The sequence below is a fragment of the Poecilia formosa genome, unplaced genomic scaffold (assembly GCF_000485575.1).
Source record: "Poecilia formosa unplaced genomic scaffold, Poecilia_formosa-5.1.2 Scaffold378, whole genome shotgun sequence".
NCBI lineage: Eukaryota > Metazoa > Chordata > Actinopteri > Cyprinodontiformes > Poeciliidae > Poecilia > Poecilia formosa.
Window position 1 is genome coordinate 521047 of NW_006800317.1, and position 21905 is coordinate 542951.

General features: G+C 38.3%; 1 protein-coding gene across 2 annotated transcripts in view; it reads left to right on the forward strand.

The window, feature by feature from the left end:
* gfra1a (gdnf family receptor alpha 1a) overlaps window positions 1-21905 on the forward strand; it is a 151533-nt gene that overhangs the window by 117539 nt on the left and 12089 nt on the right. For both annotated transcript variants that reach the window (XM_007575479.2, XM_007575480.2), the window contains 5 exons: window positions 6342-6520; window positions 8232-8404; window positions 11902-12011; window positions 12678-12812; window positions 21504-21685. In XM_007575479.2, the coding sequence (XP_007575541.1) occupies window positions 6342-6520; window positions 8232-8404; window positions 11902-12011; window positions 12678-12812; window positions 21504-21685 (779 nt within the window). The remainder of the gene's footprint in view (window positions 1-6341; window positions 6521-8231; window positions 8405-11901; window positions 12012-12677; window positions 12813-21503; window positions 21686-21905) is intronic.

Consider the following 21905-nt stretch of genomic DNA (forward strand, 5'->3'; position numbering starts at 1 on the left):
GTGTTGGGTTTTGCAGTCACAGGCGAAGGCGACTGTGTGGTCTACAAGGAGTTGGTGTTTGGCTCCTCTGCTATTTATGCTGATGCCCTTCTGTGCCATGCTCATGCATTTATCCATGTGCCCGCTTATCTTAGCTGCTATGATGCCTGACATGAGCTTCCATGAGACAGGTTATTGGCCGATACTTGGATGGGACTGAACCCTTTGAGAGATCCTTCTGGGTCAGGATTGTGTGCCATTCAGCTAACCATTCAGGTTGAGTCCTATTTTGTAGCAGCTGGTTCAGTTGAGCTGCCAGTCGCTCATGGAGGGCAGTGAGTTTCTTCAGTCAGTAGGCATGGATCATGTTAGGTCCTGGTGCTGTCCAGTTTTTCATACCTGAGACTCTTTCTTGGACATCTGCCACAGTGATGGTTACCGGGGCTTGCTCAGGGAGGATGCTGTGGTCCTCTCGTAGAGTGGTTAGCCACTGTGCATTGCTGTTGTGGGACGCCTCCCTTTCCCATATGCCTTTCCAGTATTGTCCAGTCTCCACCCTTGGTGGGTCTGCTCTGTTGTTATCACCCTGTCATTGGGAGTACACTTTAGCTGGTTGGGTGGAGAAGAGCCGGTTAATCCTCCTGGCTTCATTCTCTTTCGTGTATCTCTTTAGGTGGCTGGCCAAGGCTTGGAGCCTTTGTTTGGCAGTTTTGAGTGCTTCAGGTATGGGAAACTGGCTGTACTTCTTGGGTGCTGATCTTTTCATTGCACCCCTTTGGAGCTCTGACAGCTGGCTCAATTCCCTCCTTGTTATTTTGATTTTAGCCTCTAACCATCTTTTCCATGGTGGATATTGGGTCTCATGGTTGCTCTCAAGGATCACTGATGCTGAGTTGTACATCAGCTCATTGGTTTCTGTTATGGTGTTGGTAGGGATAGTTCTCAATGCTGCATTCACATCTTCAATGAGACTTTCTGATGGTATTTCACTCACCCATTGTAATTGGCGTTGGGTTTGCCTGGTGTTCATTCGGGCCATGATTCTCTCTCTCAGGTCAGTTGCTGTCCCGTTCAGCTTTGATGGTTCGTTCATTACTGTGGCTACATACCCAGTCTCTGGGCGGGTAGTTGTAGTTAACTCCCCTCTGACCTGGCGTCCTGGCTCCTCCCCCTTGCTATAGCATTTGTGTTGTACCTCGTAAATCTCAAGTTGTGACAGCTGTTGCCGTTTGCGGATATTGGAACACTGAGCTACTAGTTGTTTGGCAGTTAGTGTTGACTGGGGATGTCGAACTAACCATTCCTCCCACATTCTTTGCATGTAGCCTCTCTGACTAGGGTTACTTGAGTAGTAGCATTCCAACAGATCCATGTTTTCACCTCTTTCATGTCTCAGTGTTTGTGCATTTTTCTGTTTAAACTTGAAAATCTGCCAATTTGCAGATTGTCTGTAGACTTTATGTAAAATATTCAAAATTCAACTCAGAATTCTGAAATACTGCAATGCGACAAAGTACTGATGCCGTTTGTAAAGCAGCATATCTAGGAGCGCCATTTATTTTCTTTGGTTCTGATTGACTGTAGGCCCCCAAGGGTGGAAATAAGGAAGACTGTAATATTAGCTTCTGTGCTAAGCAGGTTTCCACTGTGCATATTATTGCACTTTAATGCGTATTTGGTGCTTGAACTATTAAAATAAACAGTTCTAAGCATTTTTAGAAAGGTCTCAAGTACTCCTGGATTTCAGCAAACAATTTCTACTCAATTCAGAATCTGGTCAAAAGCAACAACATGTTTCATATAAAAAACCCAATAAGTTAGTGGTTAAAATGTACTGGAAAACAAAAAGTTCCAGAGTTTTGTCTGTAGAACTAAAGTGATTTTTTGTTTTGGTCTGCAAGAGAATCTTCCATCAAAAAATTCCAACTTGAACCAAAAAAAAAAAAAAAACCAAAGTGTCCTGTACTGTCCTGTAAAATATTCAGAAACTTTTTTAATTGTCTTTTCATAATGCCAGTGTTGTAGTACTCGAGATCGGTCTTGGTCTCGAGACCGGTCTTGAGACCATTTATTGATGGTCTCGGTCTCGTCTCGGACTCGACCGCATTTGGTCTCGGTCTTGTCTCGGTCTCGGGCGCTGAGGACTCTGCATTTTATTTCAAGACTAGTCGAGACCGCAACTGTGAAAATATCATTAAACGTAGAGGATACTGTCCACTTTATTTGTTAACATCTTTGTTTTCACTGGATGCAAAACGCACCAATTAAAATCCAACCAATAACGTGTTTCTGTTACTCCCTTGCCCCTCCCCAGCTTTCACTCGCACGCGGCGCTCCAAGACATGCGCAGTTGTTTTCTCTGAGCGGCTGAAGATGTCTGTCTAATCATCAGTAATGGTATAGCACTGCATAAATCATAAGAAATCCGATGGCCACAGCTAACTCAGCAGCGCTTCGCTGTCACAGACGGTGGGGACAACGTCTAACTTTTTTCGTCACTTAGAAAAGTAGCTCAAAGAAAGGTAAGCTCTGTTGATGTGATGTTAGCAAAGCTAGCTGTACAGAGACACATTATTTGTGATGAAAAAAAGTTGTCACTCACTGCGCTGAATTATTGTGCGGAGGTGTTGACTGACTTGTTGCATATATGGGACAACGCTGTGTCCAAAAGTCTGCAATATAGTGATGTGACATTCAGGAACAGTACGATTAATCTGCTCGTCTCTTTACTTATTAGATAGGACTGGAGTGTCGCTGAGAGCCATTGTTCTATCAGATAGCCATACGCTGTCAGGTGTCAGGATAGCATACATGCAGTGAGTAGCATGTAGAAGTCCGACCGTCAGTGGAGTTGTCAGTTCAGCAGAGGCAACAAGTTATGACGAAAATAAGTCATTAAATTGTTTATAATATGATATAATGTGATAACTAGATAGATATACATGCGTTGTCGTGGTTTCAAAGTGTATTTAAAGCAGAGTCTAGCTGCAGCTGCAGTCAACTACAGCACACGCCCATGTAAAACTCATTAACCTACTTATTTAACCGCTAAGTCAGGATGCCATACAGCTGTTAATAACAAAGTGTATGATGATCTACGTCATGATTCTATGTTGCTGATTAAATAAAATCATATGGTAATGACAGCGTATACATGTCTGAGCTAAGCATATGACTATCTGACAACGTATGCTGATCTAACAGAACACTGTCGTTCTATCAGATTACAGTACGCTGTCAGAATAGCATACATGCAGTGAGTACCATGCCTGCGCATGCGCATTAAGAAGTCCGACAGTCAAAGGCGTTGTCAGTTCACCATACGCAGCAAGTTCTGATGAAAATAAGTAATTAAATTGTTTTCAATGATAACTATATAGATATACATGCATTGTAGTGGTTTCAAAGTGTATTTAAAGCAAGGTCTGGCTGCAGCTGCAGTCAACTACAACACACGCCCGTGTAAAACTCATTAATCTACTTAACCGCAAAGTCAGGATGCCATACAAGTGTTAATAAAGTGTATGATGATCTATGTCATGATTCTATGTTGCTGATTAAATAAAATGATATGGTAATAACGTGTCTGACAGATATAGCCGTGAGTTCGTTCTAAGCGTATGACGATCTGACAGCGTATGCTGACCTGACGAAACACTCTTCTTTGTTCTTGTAATGCTCTGCATACACTGCAGTACCTATCATTATTTTTATTTAATTATGTACATTGATATTTTTTTAATTAACAAATGAATAAAACACAAGAATGAAAGAGCACGCAGAGCATGCACATTGCTCTTTCATTGTTTTCGTTCAAAGTGGCAGCTGTAATGTGTGCCATGGTGTCAGACTACCTGGCTTCATGTAGTGGGAGAGAGGGTGAGAACAGTCACGATGAGCGTCTTGTGGATGGTCACTTCTTGCTTGTCGCTCCTTGGTCAGTATTCATAGTTGAGCGTTATTTGCCATCTGGGCATTGCTATGTTAAATGGTACAGAGAGTGGTGGTTTCTGACATGAGCAATATAGGCAAATGCCCAGGGCGTTATCTTTTTAGAGATGGCACCACACCACCGCGGATTGTAGCACAGAGATGGTAAAATTTATCAAGTATTTAATATCTAAGTGTTTTTATGGGAATACGGATCTTTCAGATCAGTTTGAGAGGCAATTTTGATCATATTTCACATTTTATCGTGTCATATAGCGCGGGGCGCTGGTCTTGGTCTTGACTCGGTCTCGACTTTCCTCGGTCTTGGTCTTGACTTGGTCTCGGACCCTAAAAGTCTTGGTCTTGTCTCGGTCTCGATACACTCTGGTCTTGGTCTTGTCTTGGTCTCGGACCCTAAAAGTCTTGGTCTTGTCTCGGTCTCGATACACTCTGGTCTTGGTCTTGTCTTGGTCTCGGGTTAGTTGGTCTTGACCACAACACTGCATAATGCAGCTTTCACAGTAGACATTTCCATGAATTGGGTCAAAACTCATAGACAATGAACTTTGGAAAAACACTTATCAAATTTAAAATACAATAAGTCTAATTTTGAGCGTTGTAGATAGTGGAAACATTTCATATTTGCATCATTTACCTTGATTTTTTTCATTTCAAATAATTTGTTTCTTCAGACAGAGAAGTGTTTGGTGGAGAAAGGACATCATAGATAAGATGATACTTAATACTTTATTCCTGAGAATGACGAGATTTCTGCAGGAGTTTTGGGAGTTTTGGGAAAACCAAGAATCCCAATTTCAAGGCTTCACAGTTAGACAAAGACAGTTAGTCTTTGTCTAACTGTGTCTTAGACAAAGACTAATCAGAGAAGAATAATTATCATATTGTTTGTCCTGATATAGGCGACTCTAATGCTGAAAACTTCAGTTGATAATATCTGCTCTGAAGCAGATCTCCACTTTGACCAATCTGCATTAGTCTCATTAGAGATTCATAATTAGCCAGTCGAGTCGAGCACTCCCCTCGCACTGACGGCTTACAAGAACTAAACCCACTTTACTTTTCCTGACATTATTATAAATCAAAGAAAAAAATTAAAATAGTTTTTAAAGTGATGTATCAGACTGGAGTCATCATCAATAATCTACTTTACCAGCTGTTTATTACTTTGTATTCTCAGGCTGTAATATGACGAAACAAGTTCTGATGAAGCAGTTGTGACTAGAAACATTATGTCAGTCTCAAGCGTGAAGAGCTATTATTCATATTTCTTTTACTGATGTTTGATGGTAAATTAACTTTTTTGTCTTCTTGTGAGTGAGAAGATGTGCAAAGGTGTCTTTTTTCACATTAGTGGAATATGAACAAGGTTTTGCTCACATTTTGCTCTCGTGGCTTACGCCTCGCCCATCTGCTGTCCTCCTGAATGTTTGTCACGTTGTGCTTCACTCAGTTTAGTTGATGTTCATTTTTGCTCTACTTTTACGCCAAAAAACTCCAAACTTCAGGAGTCTATGAAAATGTTAATTAATAGTGTATCAGAGAAAACAGGCAATTAGTGTGAGCTGACAGATAAGCAGGGCTGTGTTCAGGATGCTGATGATTGCAGGAGCTCCACCATAATGCATACTGTACACACAAATCTGATTTGTGTACAAATCTGTACACATGTGAGTTTGGGCTTCAGAATTTATATGTTTGTTTTTGTTTTTTGCATGGATGAAAAAGAAACATTAATTCTGCTGCTGTTTGTGTAAAACTCTTTTTCATTTAGGGCCAAATGGAGTTCATCTGACTGGTTGTATCAGAATGTCTTAATAAAACCCAACAACAATTTGTTATAATATTAGTAAATAGTGTCTGCATTCAATAAATACATCTTAAAATGAAATATTGAACATATTTTCACACTGATCAGCAGTTTATTTTTTATATGTTTTACCAGGCTAGTCAACCTATTGTTTTGGTCCCTTTAGTTTCTATATTGCTTATTTTTCCAGTTTTGGTAAATAAAAATTGGTCAAATAAACAACAATGGCTGCTCTATTCCTAATTGCACTGATTTAACAAATGAAAGTTGTTTTTCTACGTTTGACCATCAATGTGCAGCTGTTGGTGTGTTTCAATGTGTTGTACTGGTGCAGAATTATTAAATACATTTGTAATTCATGACATTTATATCTGTGTTTTAAAAAAAAGAAATGCTTTAAATCAATTCAGCACTGTTTCTCTGTGTTGGACCTATTCCAGCTGATACAGATTTGGCTAGATTTAATCTGTGTAAACTGAAAGAAATTGTTTTTTTTTAATTGATTAAAAAACAACAACTTTTTTTTCTTGTAAAAATGTAAATATCTAAAGCAGTTGTGTCGTCACATCATTGTTTTGCTCAATGTTTGTCTCTGTGTTCGCAGGAGAGCCGGCAGTGGCCCGAGAGAACAACTGCCTGACGGCGGCCAAGGCCTGCAACTTGAACGATACATGCAAGAAGTACCGCTCAGCCTACATCAGCCCCTGCACCAGCCGCGTCTCCACCGCAGAGATCTGCAACAAAAGGAAGTGCCACAAGGCGCTGCGGCAGTTCTTTGACAAGGTAAGGCACTGAACGCTATGTGACTGCTGATAAACAGAAGTTTGATGTCCAACACCAGGAAATGTTTTTTTTTTTTTTTTTAAAAGAGAACAATAGTTTTTTTTTCAAGTAGATAAATTTGAGAAACTTTCAAAACTTAGATTAAACTGTTGACCTTGTTTTGTTTGGCAAGGCTGTGATTTTCAAGCACCAAGTATGTTTCTGCTGTCCTTTTTCATTTTCAAACAAAATGACAAGGAGCATTGTAATTGCAGTCCAGCCTCCACGATGTTCCGCATTATAATCTTGCTGGTTCAACCTGAAATAAACAGAAAGCTACTAAGAATACAAAATGCTGTCGATCATAGACTGGTGTATTTTTCATTTCTATGCCTTATCAAACTTCAGCAAAAAAGTACAACTTAAGGAAGGAAGGGTCTTTATTTGTTTGTATTTACTAGATATTGTTGACTACTTCAGCCTATCGAAGCTTTTATTCGGTTAAAGTCAATTAAATCTTGAGAATATTAACAAAAAATATTTATTCAAATCTTGGAACTAATCAGCAAACCGTCAAAAAACAGTTTTCTCTTCTTCCTAGCAAACGGTAAAAACTTCCACCTGTATTTGTTTAACTACAGTAGCTGCTTTTCCATTACAAAAAAACTTTGTCAATATGGCTATATAATACAATTTCACAATTGTGTTGTTTCCAATAAATAAGAAATGTAATTAAAATCACACGAGAATATGTCTGTTGATGTGATGACATCATCCTCCTGTCATTGTCTTTTCCACAATCAATGAGAACAAAATGTTTCTATTGTGGTTTTGTGAAATACACTACTTTCAAGACAGCTGAAAAACCACCTCATCCTAAATCAAAAGCATATTGAAAAATGTGAGTTTTTTTCAAATTTGCCTTGTTTCCATTTAGCAAATTTAAATAAACACACTTTTTTTGTGTTTCCAAAATGTACAATATGTTCAATGGCAAGAACAAACAAACAATGGTTCAAACAAATGGCATGATGTCCTTTCTAGGTAATAAAGCTAAGAAACAGTTTCCAGATGGTCTGTTGGTTCTTCATTGTTCAAAACAAAACAAACAAAAAAACAAAAAAAACTTGGATGTCGAATAGCAACAATTTAACAAGTTAAGCAACTTAATTTGATATTGATGCACAGAACATTATCCACATGGAGCAGAAATCTCATGGAAAAAAATAGTTGTTTCCCATTACCACAAAACTGTGAGAATTGGAATTATAAAATATATGTTCTTAATGGAAACATGACAGTTTAAAAAAAAAAAAATCTTTTTCATCAAATGGTTTTGCCACTAGAATGAGGTGTTTATTTTTTTGGGTAGTATCGGAACTTGTTTTTTTTTTGCAAACCCACTATGGAAATGCTTTTTCGTGTCACATGAGTTGTGTGATCAACTGGATGTTGCGGCTGGATGTTGCCGCTACTTCCTGTCATCTTGACAGGAAGTAGCGGCAGGATAATGAGGATGGTGAGCATGATGACGCTGCTTGTTTTTTAAAGACTGATCCTATGAACAAACTTATTCATGTGTGGATTAGTTTCTTATTTTAAAAAAAAAAAAGCTGCAATTGCAAAAAATGTGTTTTTGACAGTAGCAGAACATTGACAAAGTTTTCCTCACATTTGTAGTGGAAACACAGCTAATGTTGATTTTAAAACAACTTCCTCCTTTGACACACAGGTTCCTCCAAAGCACAGCTATGGCATGCTGTTCTGTTCGTGCCCTGTCAGCGACCAGACGGCGTGCTCCGAACGCAGGCGTCAAACCATCGTCCCTGTCTGCTCGTACGAGGAAAAGCAGATGCCAAACTGTCTGGAACTGCAGGCCTCCTGCAGGACCAACTACATCTGCAGGTTGGACACAGCAGAATGTGAAACAATAGTGATGTCATGAAGAAAACATGCAACAGAGGAAAGCTCAGTGGAATGAGGTGAAGATGCTAGTCAGGTTTGGAAGCTGGACTCCAAACATTACAGAATGTCTCCTAGACTAGTGAGATGAACAGTGGTTGATCCAATAAGCAAGAATGAAGTGAAAATCTTCAAACAGCACATTGGCTTACAAACCGTGTTGTCCTGTTTTCAACTGAACTAACTTCTTTATCCCAATGATGTTTGTGTGGATGTTGATATTGTTTTCTCTCAAAATTTAGATGGTTTGGTTAAGAAATATTTCACATTTTATCGTGTCATGTAGCGCAGGGCACTGGTCTTGGTCTTGAATCGGCCTCGACTTCCCTCAGTCTTGGTCTCGACTTGGTCTTGAACCCTAAAAGTCTTGGTCTTGTCTCAGTCTCGATGCACTCTGGTCTTGGTCTTGTCTTGGTCTCGGGTTAGGTGGTCTTAACTACAACACTACTGACAAAGTTTGTCATGGAAACGCAGCTGCTGAGCAGTATATGAGTTGAACAGAGTAATCCAGATGTTGATTCATGCTCTTTGGGGCCACATTCAGTCGTGTTTTGGGGTCTGTTGGATTAAGGGAAGCGCTAGACATCATAAATGGTCTCTGCTCAGTCTGTGGCCTCTGGTTCCCCCCGCCTTTCCTGCCTCCGTCTCTTAACAGCAGCCAGCGTGAAGACAATAAATCCATCCAACGAATTTTTCACTTCCCTCAATTTTGACCTTTTTTTTTCTCTCTCTCTCTCTCTCTCTCTCCATGGTGCTCATGATCCATCAGACATATGCTGAGGGCCTTAACAACAGGTCTCACAGCAATGCAGCTTCCTCCTAGTCCATTTGTCAGTTAGCACAGATAGATTAAAGGCGTACATTTCCACAGGCTCCCACAGCATATGTCAGGTCTGGTCTGCTGGTTGCTGCTCCGCTCTGCTCCAGATTGGTGGGATTACATAGATCATGGAGAGGAAGGAGGTGTTCATGTGGATGATCTGGTGCATACTTACAACTGATTCCTCGTGGAGCTTCAAGGAAAATATGGAAATTATAATTATGCAGAAAATGGTTGACTTATGTGCATTACAGTGCAAAGTCTTAAATTATATCTTACTCTCTTTTTTGCTTCTGAATGTCATAGTTCGTACTAATTATTCTGAGAAACTTCATTTTTTATTTCTTTTTCTTGAGCATTTTAAATAAAACTAGAAAATAATGGCTGAAAAATCCACAAATACACATAGAAACATTTGTTTTAATAGTTCAAACACCCAATATACATTATTATATATAATAATGTACATATAGTGGAAACTGACTTGTCACCACTGCAGAAGCTAGTCTATTTCTGCTTTTGAGGGTTCAGCCAATCAATGTCAAATAAACAAAATGGAGCGCAAGGATTGGCTGATTGCAAATGCCAGCCAATAGCTTTTCAAGCAGCATTGCCCCTTGCTATGTCAGCTTCCCAGGCTGCATTTTATTTCAAATATTTTAGATTTACTCTACAAAAATATCCACAAGTAGTTGGATTTTAATGTGAGGTCACATTCTACAAAAAAAAAAAAAATCAGAGGTGAACAGTGATGAAGTGATTCCATAAACTGTCTTCTTAGCATTTTGGGCATAAAACCAATAGAAAACCTATTCAAGGTGAAAATGACAGATGAACCACATTTTTGTATTCACCCTTTTCAAATGTTGCTCTGGGCATCCACCGATACGGTTCATATCAAAAAGCCACCAGTATCTATGGTTTATGTTTAATTTAGTAAACTATGCATAGCTACATGAAGCGATGAGAAGAGCAGAAGAATAATTACAGTATCTTAGAATTGTCCTCAGACATTCCCATAGAAAGTGTCGTCTAACTGATTAATTTATCTCCATGGTTTTTCTTTCACACACTTTGTTCCTCCCCTTTAGATTTTCCTGTTTGGAAAATTTTCAAGATAATTCCATTCTTTTACAGCCCTGTTTTCAAATGAATTTTATAGATGTATTTTTTTCTAAAAAACACTAGAAAAATAGAAAATATTCTAAAATATTTTGAAGATTTGCTACTGCTGTCTCTATAGGTTAATATCCTTGTTTTGAATTTTTTTTTTTTGGTATAGGTTGTGCTAAAATTGTTGAATTATGAGTTGTATTTTGAAAGTCAAGTTGAACCCTCTTCCTGTGTGTCTTAACATTTTTGTCCCAAAAGTATTGAATTCTTATGACAAAATCTGCCAGAATAAAAGGTTGAACTACAGTCTCCCCTGACTTTTACTGCTGTTAAAGTCAGGGGAGGCTACTGTGAGGAACTCAAAAAGAAAAGAATGTTTTTTTTTTTTTTTTGGAAAGTACTCTTTTCTCTCTCTTTTTTTTTTTTATAAATATTTATAATTTTTATTTACCAATTAAAACTTGCTTCCAGACTTTTGGCAGGTATCATACCTGCTGTTGGGAATTTATGGAGTTGTACTAGCAGCAGTATGCAACATGTTCCCAGTGAAGTGCTATGAGTCATGGAGTTAAGATCTGTGACCAATTACTTTGAGCAGATTTTAATAACTTAAATACAAATAAAAAAACATTGAGCTTATGGTCTGGAAATCTGCTCTTCATTTTTAACCATTTTATCAGAAATTTAAACTACCATTTCCTAATGTTTGTTGGATTTCAGAAGCTGTAACCCTCTCACTGCAAGAGCTCCTTTTTATGGAGAACTCCTAAACAATGTTACTGATAACTGTCGAAACGGGTTCAAATTCTGCAAAGACAATCAAAACATGTTTGGACTCGCTGCATGACACCTAGTTTCACATCAGGAATGACATGATTTTTATTTGAACTTTTCATTTTATACCAAAGCAAACATAACACAGCCATCTTATTCCACTGAAGATGACCATTAGAAATTCTAACTCAACTAGAACAGCAAGCAGTTGCTGGCCTCTATAAGCTACACCCTAAAAAGGCGTTCCCTAGTGTGTCTTTGCCTTTAACCACAGCTTTGTATATATGTGAGTGCGTGTGCACATATGTGTATGTGTGTGTGCACACATGGGCATTTAAGAAGCTAAAAGAGATGTAAGAAAAGACAGAATTATTTATTCCCAACAAAAATAACTCAGCTCCTATTCTTCTTTTTTCTTGCTCTCTGTGTCAGTCTGTGTGGGCCACGCTACACACCGACCCATTGCTATAGTAACCGATTGACAACAGCTCCACAAGTGTATCAGGATTCAACACAAGAAAACACACAGGAACACAACATTCAGTGTGCTACAGTTTTATGTTTTTAGGTTTAAGGTTTATTTTTTTTTGATTAATAATAAGTGATCGTCTGAACACTGAATAACTGTTTTAAACACTTACCTGAAATGCATCAAATTCTGCGTGCGCGTGTGTGTGTGCGTGTGCGTGTGCGTGTGCGTGTGCGTGTGCGTGTGCGTGTGTGTTTGTTTTAGGTCCCGACTGGCTGACTTCTTTGTAAACTGCATGTCGGAGCCTCGCTCGCTGTCTGGCTGTCTGAAGGAGAACTACGCTGACTGTCTCCTGGCTTACTCCGGCCTTATTGGTGAGTCCCAACATGCAAACATGATAAGAAAATGTAGATGTGGGGGGTGGGAAGGAGTCAATTGAATTCTTCCTTCCAGCTCATCTGATTTGTTTACACATCTCACCGTCTTTCACCGACAAGTGGAAACTTTAAGGAAGTTCATTTTTCCTTGAATCCAAGCAAACTGTCAGCTCGCCTTTTCTCACATCCTGCAACAAACCAAACCGAGCCGCTCACACACACACACACACACACACACACACACACACACACACACACACACACATATATATATATATATATATTGTCCACATAGTGCCAATTTATTCTGCCTACTGCAAAACAAAAAAAAGACCCTTATTGGACAGCAGCCAGCTCAAGGGAACAATCCATTGGGGGAGTGAGAAATCACTGACTGAAGCTATTTGCTTCCCATCGCAGAGAGAAAAGGCTATTCTTCACTTCAGCCCCTCTGCAGTCTGCTTCCTCAGTTTGTTTCCTTTGTATGTGAAGGAAAAGAAATGAATACATGTGGTATTTATTTATTGTTGCATGCAAAAGAGAAGGTCTTCAGAAGTGTTTAAAATGATCGCTTTAGACAATTTCAGACAGAAACTGTGGATAAGATCACATTCCTTGCTGAACTTGAGTACTTCAATGAATCCTTGTATCCACCTCCTGCAGGCACCGTGATGACTCCCAACTACCTGCGCTCCCCCAAAATCAGCGTCTCCCCTTACTGCGACTGCACCAACAGTGGCAACAACAAAGATGACTGCGACAAGTTCACAGAGTTTTTTACGGAGAACACCTGCCTCCGTAAGTTTTCTGTTTTCAAATCATGGCTCTTCCTTATGATGGTTTACTATTTTCATCCTCTCTGCTGGTCTTTATCCTGCTCTGCACTCATATCCCCTCTTCTTTTTTCTTTTCCTCTCCTCCAAACCAAATTTATCCCTTTGCCGAAGTTGCGTTATTATCCCACAGCATTACAGAGAAACCAGCCTTACTGCACCGCAGTGTCTGACTGTGAGTGCATTGTGTTCCTGGTTTGCTGTTTGTGTGCCTTAAGGCTGTTGTTGAACTCTTCTCACGGTTTCCACAGACAAAAAAAGCTTTTTATGCAACTGTTTTTATACACAAAGTTATTCTGTTTCTGGGGAAAAAAAGTAGGAACATTTGAAAAACTATTTTTTTCTGTATGTGTTCCTAAGCAAACAACTGGTGCTAATCTAATTAAATTGTTACATACATAATCAACATCCATCCTTCCATCTACTGTCTATTGACTTTTTACATCTATGTCACCTAATCGCAATGGTGTCTTGAAGGAAGAGGGCGATGGAACTATTCAGCAGAGTGATTGCAATTCTTCTCATGTTGTTTTCTCAGGATATCCATGGTTCCTACTTGTTCAAGTTGAGCTCATTTATCTGTAGAAGTAGCCTGTCCAGCTCCTGGGCTCATAGACAGCAGACTTTACAAAAGTTGGAAATAGATGGCTTAGAATCAAACCATACTTTCTCTTTCCTGATGTGTTTGTTGAATTGATCAAATTACCAACTTTCCCTGAATTTACACCACATGATTCTATCACTATGTCATAAACAACATTTCCCCTTACACCAGAGCAGACTTAAAAATGTACAAAAGTCTAGAAGCTAAGCAGTTTTTCAAACGTAGACGGCTACATGGGGGTGGGTCAATTTCCCCTTGGTTATTGATAATTAGACAAGTGCCTTCACCTTAATGCAATATTTGATAGCATCTTAATTTTAGATAGACCTCAATTTTACTTATGAGGTCTATCGCCGTTAATATTCATACCTTGTAAAAAGTGTTCACTTCAAATCCTCAAATACCCTGAGGCCTGCCAGTCCTTGTGATTGACGGCTGCTATCCATATCTGACTTCTTTCCTCTTCAAAGGTTATACAATAAAATGACAAGTTTGGTTTGCATCTGTGCAGCTGATCATACAGCACCCTATGAATATTTTTACTAAATGAAAGTAACCAATTGTCTGTTTTGTTGACTTTTTAAGAGTTAATGAGGGCAGACGTCATGGCCGATTGGGACACTTTTTGAAGAATGTTTGATGTACTCATGTCTATCACCAGCAGTCATTGGGTGAGGGGTGGGATGCACCTTTGATGAGTCGCCACGCCAGTACATCACAGGGCAACACACACACAAGGGACAGACCACCCTGCACACACTCACACCTGAGGATGACTTGGATTAGTTAGCTAACCCAGCAGTCATGTTTTTGAACAGGGATGGAGTGAAGACTTCTTACACAGCAGTTCTGTTTCTTCTCCTCGCGTGTCGCTTTTTGAAAAAACTTTATTGAGCAAAAGGCAAGTATACAATAAATGAACAAATACCACACTCACATTAACTAACAAGCTGGGAAGTTAGCATCACTCCCCAACTATATATGCAAAAAGTCATATATACAAATTATTTGGATAGATTCCTCATGTTCTCCACTCATGATACGGTGCAGCAAATGACTATTATTCTGTACCCAGAATGCATTGCTGTAGGACTACAGGTTGTGGTAACCAGCGTAAAATCTGATGATATCCTGTGTGCTTTCTGACAGAAGCCCTGCATGGTCAGAAAGGTAAACTCAGCTACAGAGTTAGCAATACTCAGCAGCTATAAAACTGAAACCAGGAGAGAAAGGTCTGTTCCAAACCACGTCCTGAACAGAATGCAGTAACAAATCTAATCCTGTTGAGGGTGATACACATTCAGAGAAGTGAAACAAGGCAATTATCCACATCATGTTAACATTTCATTTCCAGGTAACACACAAAAATGTTTTTGTTTAATTAATTCATTCTAGCAAATATAACATAATTATGTCACATGTTAACCTAACAAAATAATTTTGAATTTTGCAAACACAATACGTTTTAGCTCAGCTAATTACCTCAACAATACCTCTTTTGGCCATAAGGGGGCAGTAATGCAGCATAGGCTGCAATAAAACTGGATGGAAAGAAAAAACTGTGTAAACCAGATTAATCTGCATATTCATCAGAAGACTATAAAGATGTAACATGTTTTCTAAGATTGAGCATGAACATAGCTGAATTTAGCTTTTACATTAGCTTCCCCTAAATAACATGTTGGTGTAGCACTTTAGCATTAGTGGAGCTAAAATTTATAATTAGTGCTATAGGGTTAGTGCTACTAACATTTTAGTTAGTGATGCCCACTACTGCCTAAACTTTTCCCTGAAATAAACTCTTCAGTCAGCAGGGAATACCATGTGATCCTACAGTCAATGTCTAGCTGCTGTCTCATGCTGCACGGCCCTTTTTACTGACCAACAGTATAATAAATCACTTGGATATTGATCATAATATGCATTCAGTCTTTTCAGCTTTTTGTTAATTACAGAAATGTTTTTGATTTCTTTTAGACAGCTATAATATTCGTTAAAAAATATTTTTTTGTGTGTTTTGCTCCACTTCAAATGGAAGACCTTGACATGAAGAACTTTTTAAAGCATATTAATTGTTTCTTTCAATGATTATATTTGACTCTTTTTTGATATTAGACTATCAGCTTCTGCCTTTTTCACAGCTGAGTTTAATGCAATGTGACTTTTTATTGATTTTTCTTTGGAGGACGGAGGAAGGGGTCAAGCAGGGAACATGTTACTCAAGGACGAGTGAGATGGATTTGTAATCCATTAGTGTTATACTTAAATCTTGTTCAAATAAAGAGAATAATGAACGATGAAAGAGATTTATTCAAATGTAAGAGTTGTCTCAGCTTTAAGTACTTTATTTATATGTCATGGTTCTGAAAATGCAGACATAGTTTTTTTGTAAAAGGTGGTACAATAAACAAACAACACATTAATTTTTCAGACGTGGTACAAAAGTGCCATGTATTTTTCTGTGTACCTCCAAAATATTACCGCAAAATTCACCTATTTATGGATTTTATTTTTTTGTAGGTCATATTAAAAGTACTGTAATCAAAATGAAACTTTGTGGGCTAACATACCTAGGCACAATGCCGCTTGACAGGCCATTGGCTAGCATTTGGAAAGCATGCAGAAGTTATTTTCCTTGGGGCATCCTCTGGTACTCAAATGGCAATAAAAAAACTGGAAAGAAAATAAAAATTATACATAACTTTTGCAAACTGTAGTAGTGTTAGAAAAATAGTCTAAAGTAAGGATATTGCTGTTATAGTTACACCAGTTTGAAAATCAGTCTAAGCCGTCAGAAGGTGCAATCGCGTTACTAATAAATCTGTTACTGATTGAATCGATAAAACAATGAACCAGAAGACACCCTGACAAGCAGCCCGTTAATCACAGATTCCTATATCACTGTGTGCTTTGGGACGTCACAGAAGGTGAAAATAATGAGCTTCAGTGACAATGAGGGGAACTTGGTACTGCCGGTGTTTCTGCTCTGCAGAAGCAAAGTTGCTGGTTTGGTTTTTTTCCCCGTCAGAATGACAGCAGGGGATGAGAAAACACCAACAAGATGCTGCCTCATTTTCACCAACTCTTCTGTCTTTTGCCCTTCTCTTTCTGCTTCTCTGTTATTTTAATTTCACCCTGCTTGGTTTATCTTATTATGCTATTCCTGGTTAACAAAGTCAGTCTTTTTGCCAAAAATCAAATTTTTTCACTCAAAAATTACTAAGGCCATTATTTTAGGGAGATCATGCTATTTGACAAAGCTAGTCAACTTATTGTTTCTGTCAGTTTCAGTTTCTTTAATATCTATTTTACATTGGCTGTTCTACTTCTAACTGCACCGACTGAACAAATGAAAGTTTTTGTCTGTATTTTTTATTTTATTTTATTTTTTTAAAGAAATTTCTGCTCCATTTTCCTGTATCATATTGGTATTGGCCGATATTTAACCTCAGATATCAATATCATTATCGGAAGTGAAACAATTCGATCGGTGCACCCCTGCTGTGTAATGTCTCAAAGTCCAATTTGTAAGACCAGAGAAGGTTAATAAAAGCTTTAAATCTGTTTTTATGCTATTCAATGTCTTGTCAGTTTTAATAAACAGATTCAATAGTTGACTTTTTTTTCACTGTTTCTGCATTTTCTGATCACTTACGCCTTCTTTTACTCATTCCCCTTCCACTTGGCAGTCCTCATCCTTTCCTTTCTGGTCTCAGCCGTTGTCCTTTCATGCCTTGCCTCTTTCTGCTCTCATTAAGCTTGCTCAGCAGTAACTGGAACTGACAACTCTAAAGATCCTGACACACAACCAGCCACAGGGTCACGACAAAAGAGAAAGACAGGAAGACGGAGAAAGGGCAGAAGTAGAGAGAGCATCTAGTCCGTATGCTGCAGTTTAGACTCCTTATCGTGGAAGAGCTGGAATTTCCTAATTAAGACAGATTTGAATTTATCAGCCTTTAATTCTGAAGCGTGCAGCCTTCATTTTTTGGCTTCTGACCCTATTAAAATAAAGCCAACGGAGTCTGCAGTTTGAGATATTCCTCATGTGGTTTTTCTCTTAACTTGATAAAAGCATGAAGAATATCTGGTGAGAAGATAGCAAATCCATTTTGATCCTGTAATTTGTCTTACAATTTATCAGCGTTTGCAGTGTGACTCCTCAGCTGAGATTTGTATCTGCCGCTTAATACTCTCAAAACGACACCAAAGTCTTAATGTATTCAAAGCTTTTCCATGGCTTGTTCTCTGGAAATGCAAAGGTCACACTAGCCATCTGAATTCTATCTTTACAACAATCCCTGTGTGTGTAAAGTGAGATATAAAGCAGTAAATAAAGATGTCGGTGTGGGAGTCCTCCCTGCACATAGCAGTATCTGCTGTAGAGGAAAGATTGTATCATGTTTGGTGAAATGCACTGTGTGGTTGGATGTTTGGATGAATGTTTGGGTTTGCAAATTAAAACAAGGAAAACTTTTTTTAAGTAAGATATTTCCACAGCTTACATTCAGGGACTCCCCCCAGAAAACTAGCTAAGCCCGCTGGTTGGAAAATCATCCAGCATCCAGCTTTGTTTCAGTTAAAAAATGTTCAGAAAATATAAGTTTTAAGTATTGTCAATAATGTCTTCCAATAACACATAACCATCACCTATTAAGCCTTACAAGGGCAAACAGAAAAAAATACAATTAAAACAAGGACCACTTTTTATATTTCAGCTGTTTCATCCTAATTAAAGTGTTTAAAAGGTCTTGATCATTTTTCTGACTTGTCACTTTATTCCATCCATTTTTACTAATGTGATACTTCAAATGTGCATAAAAAAACCATGTTGGAAATGCAGCTTAAATAATATCACTTGAAGGAATTTAAACAGAGCTGTTTGTAATTTGGACATCATATTGCGCTGTCGAAAAAGACCGATCCATTCTGTGATGAAGAGTGTTAGTCATATTAGAGAGAAGAATGACAGTCTTCTTACATATTATCCTTTTCTGAGTACATTTCAATGGATGTTTTCCAATAATTTTTGTACAATCTTAGTCAAACGTCATAAAATATTTCTACCACATTTCCTCTGAAGCTGTTCAGAAGATACTTTGGTCTAGAACATGTTTATCTATGGTTATATTTATGAAGAAATATTTATATAGTTATATTTTGGTGCAGTAGTGACTGTAAACTGGTTTTATGTCTCCCGACTCAACAGGGACAAAAATACCAATTCCTCGGCTGTGGAAAGCCAAACACTCCATCTCAGAGTTTACTATGCAAATTCACTGGAGGATTACTGCGAAACCCTTATATTAATACTTCCAAGTGTTGAAGTTTAATCTGTATGAGGGCAGGTTAAACCCACTGGTTCTTTTTCTGGCTCCAAACAGGGCCAAGCAACACCACTTAAATGAGATTATCATAAATTAGGTTTCACATTTCACTGAAAATAATTACTCTGGATGCTCCTGTCATAATGTTTTTTTTTTCCTGCCAAATATGTTGACAGATCTGAAAACCCAATTTCACACTGATATCTACATAAAACAATTAAGCACACTTTGTGAAACATTCTGAAATATTTGTCACATACGCTGTTACCTGTTTGTTTGTATCCTAACTTATCTCACTCAGATAGATAATTTGTATAAAATGTACACAACAGAAATGAGTTTGATCAAGAATACTGTAGGACTCATGCAGAGAGGACATACACAGCCGACTATAATTAGGCTTTAAGTGAGGAGGCAGACAAGACAGAAAAGAGCCATCAGTTCTTCCAATGTGCTCATCAGCCTTCTGCTGTCTCCACATAAAGCTTCCAGCTACTCAATCAAAAAAACATAAGCAAAAATAAAGTATTCACAGTCTCTATTTGGCAAAAATAGACCTAATCAGGCCATAAGGATGCTGAAAATAACACTCTGTGCTTAATATAAATTTTCTGAAACAATTACCAGCCTGTTTGTTTACTATTTTAGTTTAAAAAGAAAGGTGTTAAAACAGAACTATATCAATTTACCTGCCTGGGACTTTTTCAGTCAACATCAGTAGTAAACCATAATATTCAGCTTATAATCTGGGATTTGCCAATTGCAAATGTTTTTCTATGTGAGACATTTTAAGGATGTGTCGACTCTCCTCCAGATTTTACTTAGTTCAGTCACGGTATTAAACTTGCCAAGTGGAACCAACTGGAAACTTCTTTGTAGGTCACAGTGTGTTTAATCTGAAGTCATTTCCAGGAGAGGAAGGGCAAGGAAAGACGGGAAGCAATGAGGCTCAGTTCTCACCAGCTTGTCTCTTTAAATGCCAGGTTCAATCAGCATCCAGATGTCTGCTTACTGACAGGCTCATGATCTAATGTCAGGATATCCACATAGTTTATTGTCAGATAACTTGAACTTGCATCTTGAGGAATTGCACTCTATCAAACCTGTTGTTAGACGTTAAGCTGTTGGAGACATTGGAACTACCTTAGACAGCTTTGTATTGAACACATTGTGAGCATCAAAGTCATGAAGACCAGACTTTGAGTTTCAACAGCTGATGAAGGAATTTGCCCTTTGCCAGACTGGATAAGTTTTCTGGTTCAGTCTTGTTAGAGTCGCGGTATCTTTGGTGAGAAATGAAAGAACATGAGAAGGACAGGATGGACCTGGTTGTTGACCTCAAACTCTACATTTCCTCCTTGAGTTTGTGTGATTTTTATATTTGTTTTGATCAGGATTAAAGCAATTTTAATTTGCTTGGTGTACATTCATGTCAATATATATCTATAATCGTTTAGATCCCTTAGCGGCATTAGTTGATAAACTTCACTAGCTGCGTTTCCATTACAAAGCTGAGCAAAACTTTGTTGATATTCTATTAATGTCATAAAAACATGATTTCACAATTGCAGTGTTTCAATTAAATAAGAAACGTTAAAATCACACATGAATACATTTGATCATGTGATTGTCCTCCTACCACTTCCTGTTATCTTCTTCATGGTTTGCTCCAATGGCAACATCCGGTTATTGATCATGTGACTGGTATGATGTGAAAAAAGTGTTTGCAGTTTTGCAAAATAAACCAATTTTGATACGGCCAAAAACAAACACCACCTCATCCTAGCGCCAAAACTTTTCATCAAAAAATGAGTGTGACAGACAACAGTGTTTTTAGATCGGATCATATAGAAGTGATTTATTTTGCTCAAGCCATTACTTTCTGTTTCGCAAAGGAAATGGCATCTAACCAATTTAGATGCTATGAGAAATTTTTTTTCTCTTTTTTTCAGGCTAAAGTTATCCTCCATTCACACAACATGAACTTTTTCAACAGAACCCAGCCTGCACAAAAGTACTTTCAGATTCCATTTTTGTTTGGGTTAACAAAGCTACTCATGCACTTATATGTGTCACATAATTATCATAATAATAAAAAACCGATTCCTAATCTTTGGAGCAAAAATTAATTCAGTGATTTACATTTAATTAGCTAAAAATCACATTACAAATTAACACCCTGGTACATCTCACCATGTAAACGTCATTGTGACACTTCACACCCTCAGTTTCTGTGGGGTTAAAGAGCTGTTATGCAGATCCGCCCGTCGCCGTGTTACCGCAGCATCAGGGTCATAATTCACCGTTAGAAGGAAGCATATCATTATATTCAAACAGCAGCTCTGTAAAGCTCAGCTATTCTTCTGATGTGTGCGTTTGTGCTTTACATCAAAGCCACAGCAGACTATTAATAGGACCGCTAATGGACTCTAATGGTAAAAAGTCACATCAGCACTCAGGTTTTTGACAGTGTGGTGAATTTATAATGGAAGGAAGTGATAACAAAACTTAAGTACCTTCTAACTCTCCTTTAATTGTGGTTCCAATATAAAATTTTATTTTAACATAGGGAATAGCAACATTGTGATGTGCGATATGACTCAGGTGGGTGCTAAACTGGCACATTGGAAATCCTTCTTTACCATCTCAGCTTATCTAACACTGACTCCCCTACAGCTGACATGTCAAGCTGACATTTTGAGATTATCGCTGTTGTTTTCCATAGGTAATGCCATCCAGGCCTTCGGGAACGGAACAGACATCGGGATGTGGCCGCCGATATCTCCCGTTCAGACCACCACCTCCATTACCACGCCCTACCAAAGAAACCGCGAACGCATCCCCAACAACATAGACAACCACATCAATGCTGACTCCAGCCTCTACCACTTCTGTGGCAACTTACAGGTGAGACAAAGTAGTAGAGACCACTAGATTTTCTACAAGTTTATTTTACACTGCTTTAACTTCATTTAACCCTTGTGTTGTCTGCTGGGTCAAAAATGACCCCCTACCATGTTTAGCTGTAGAAAAAATGCCCTAAACTATCTTTTTCGGACTTGAAATTTTATGACTTTTCCTAAATTTACCCGGTCATTAGAAAAGTGATACCTTGGTTTTGTTTATA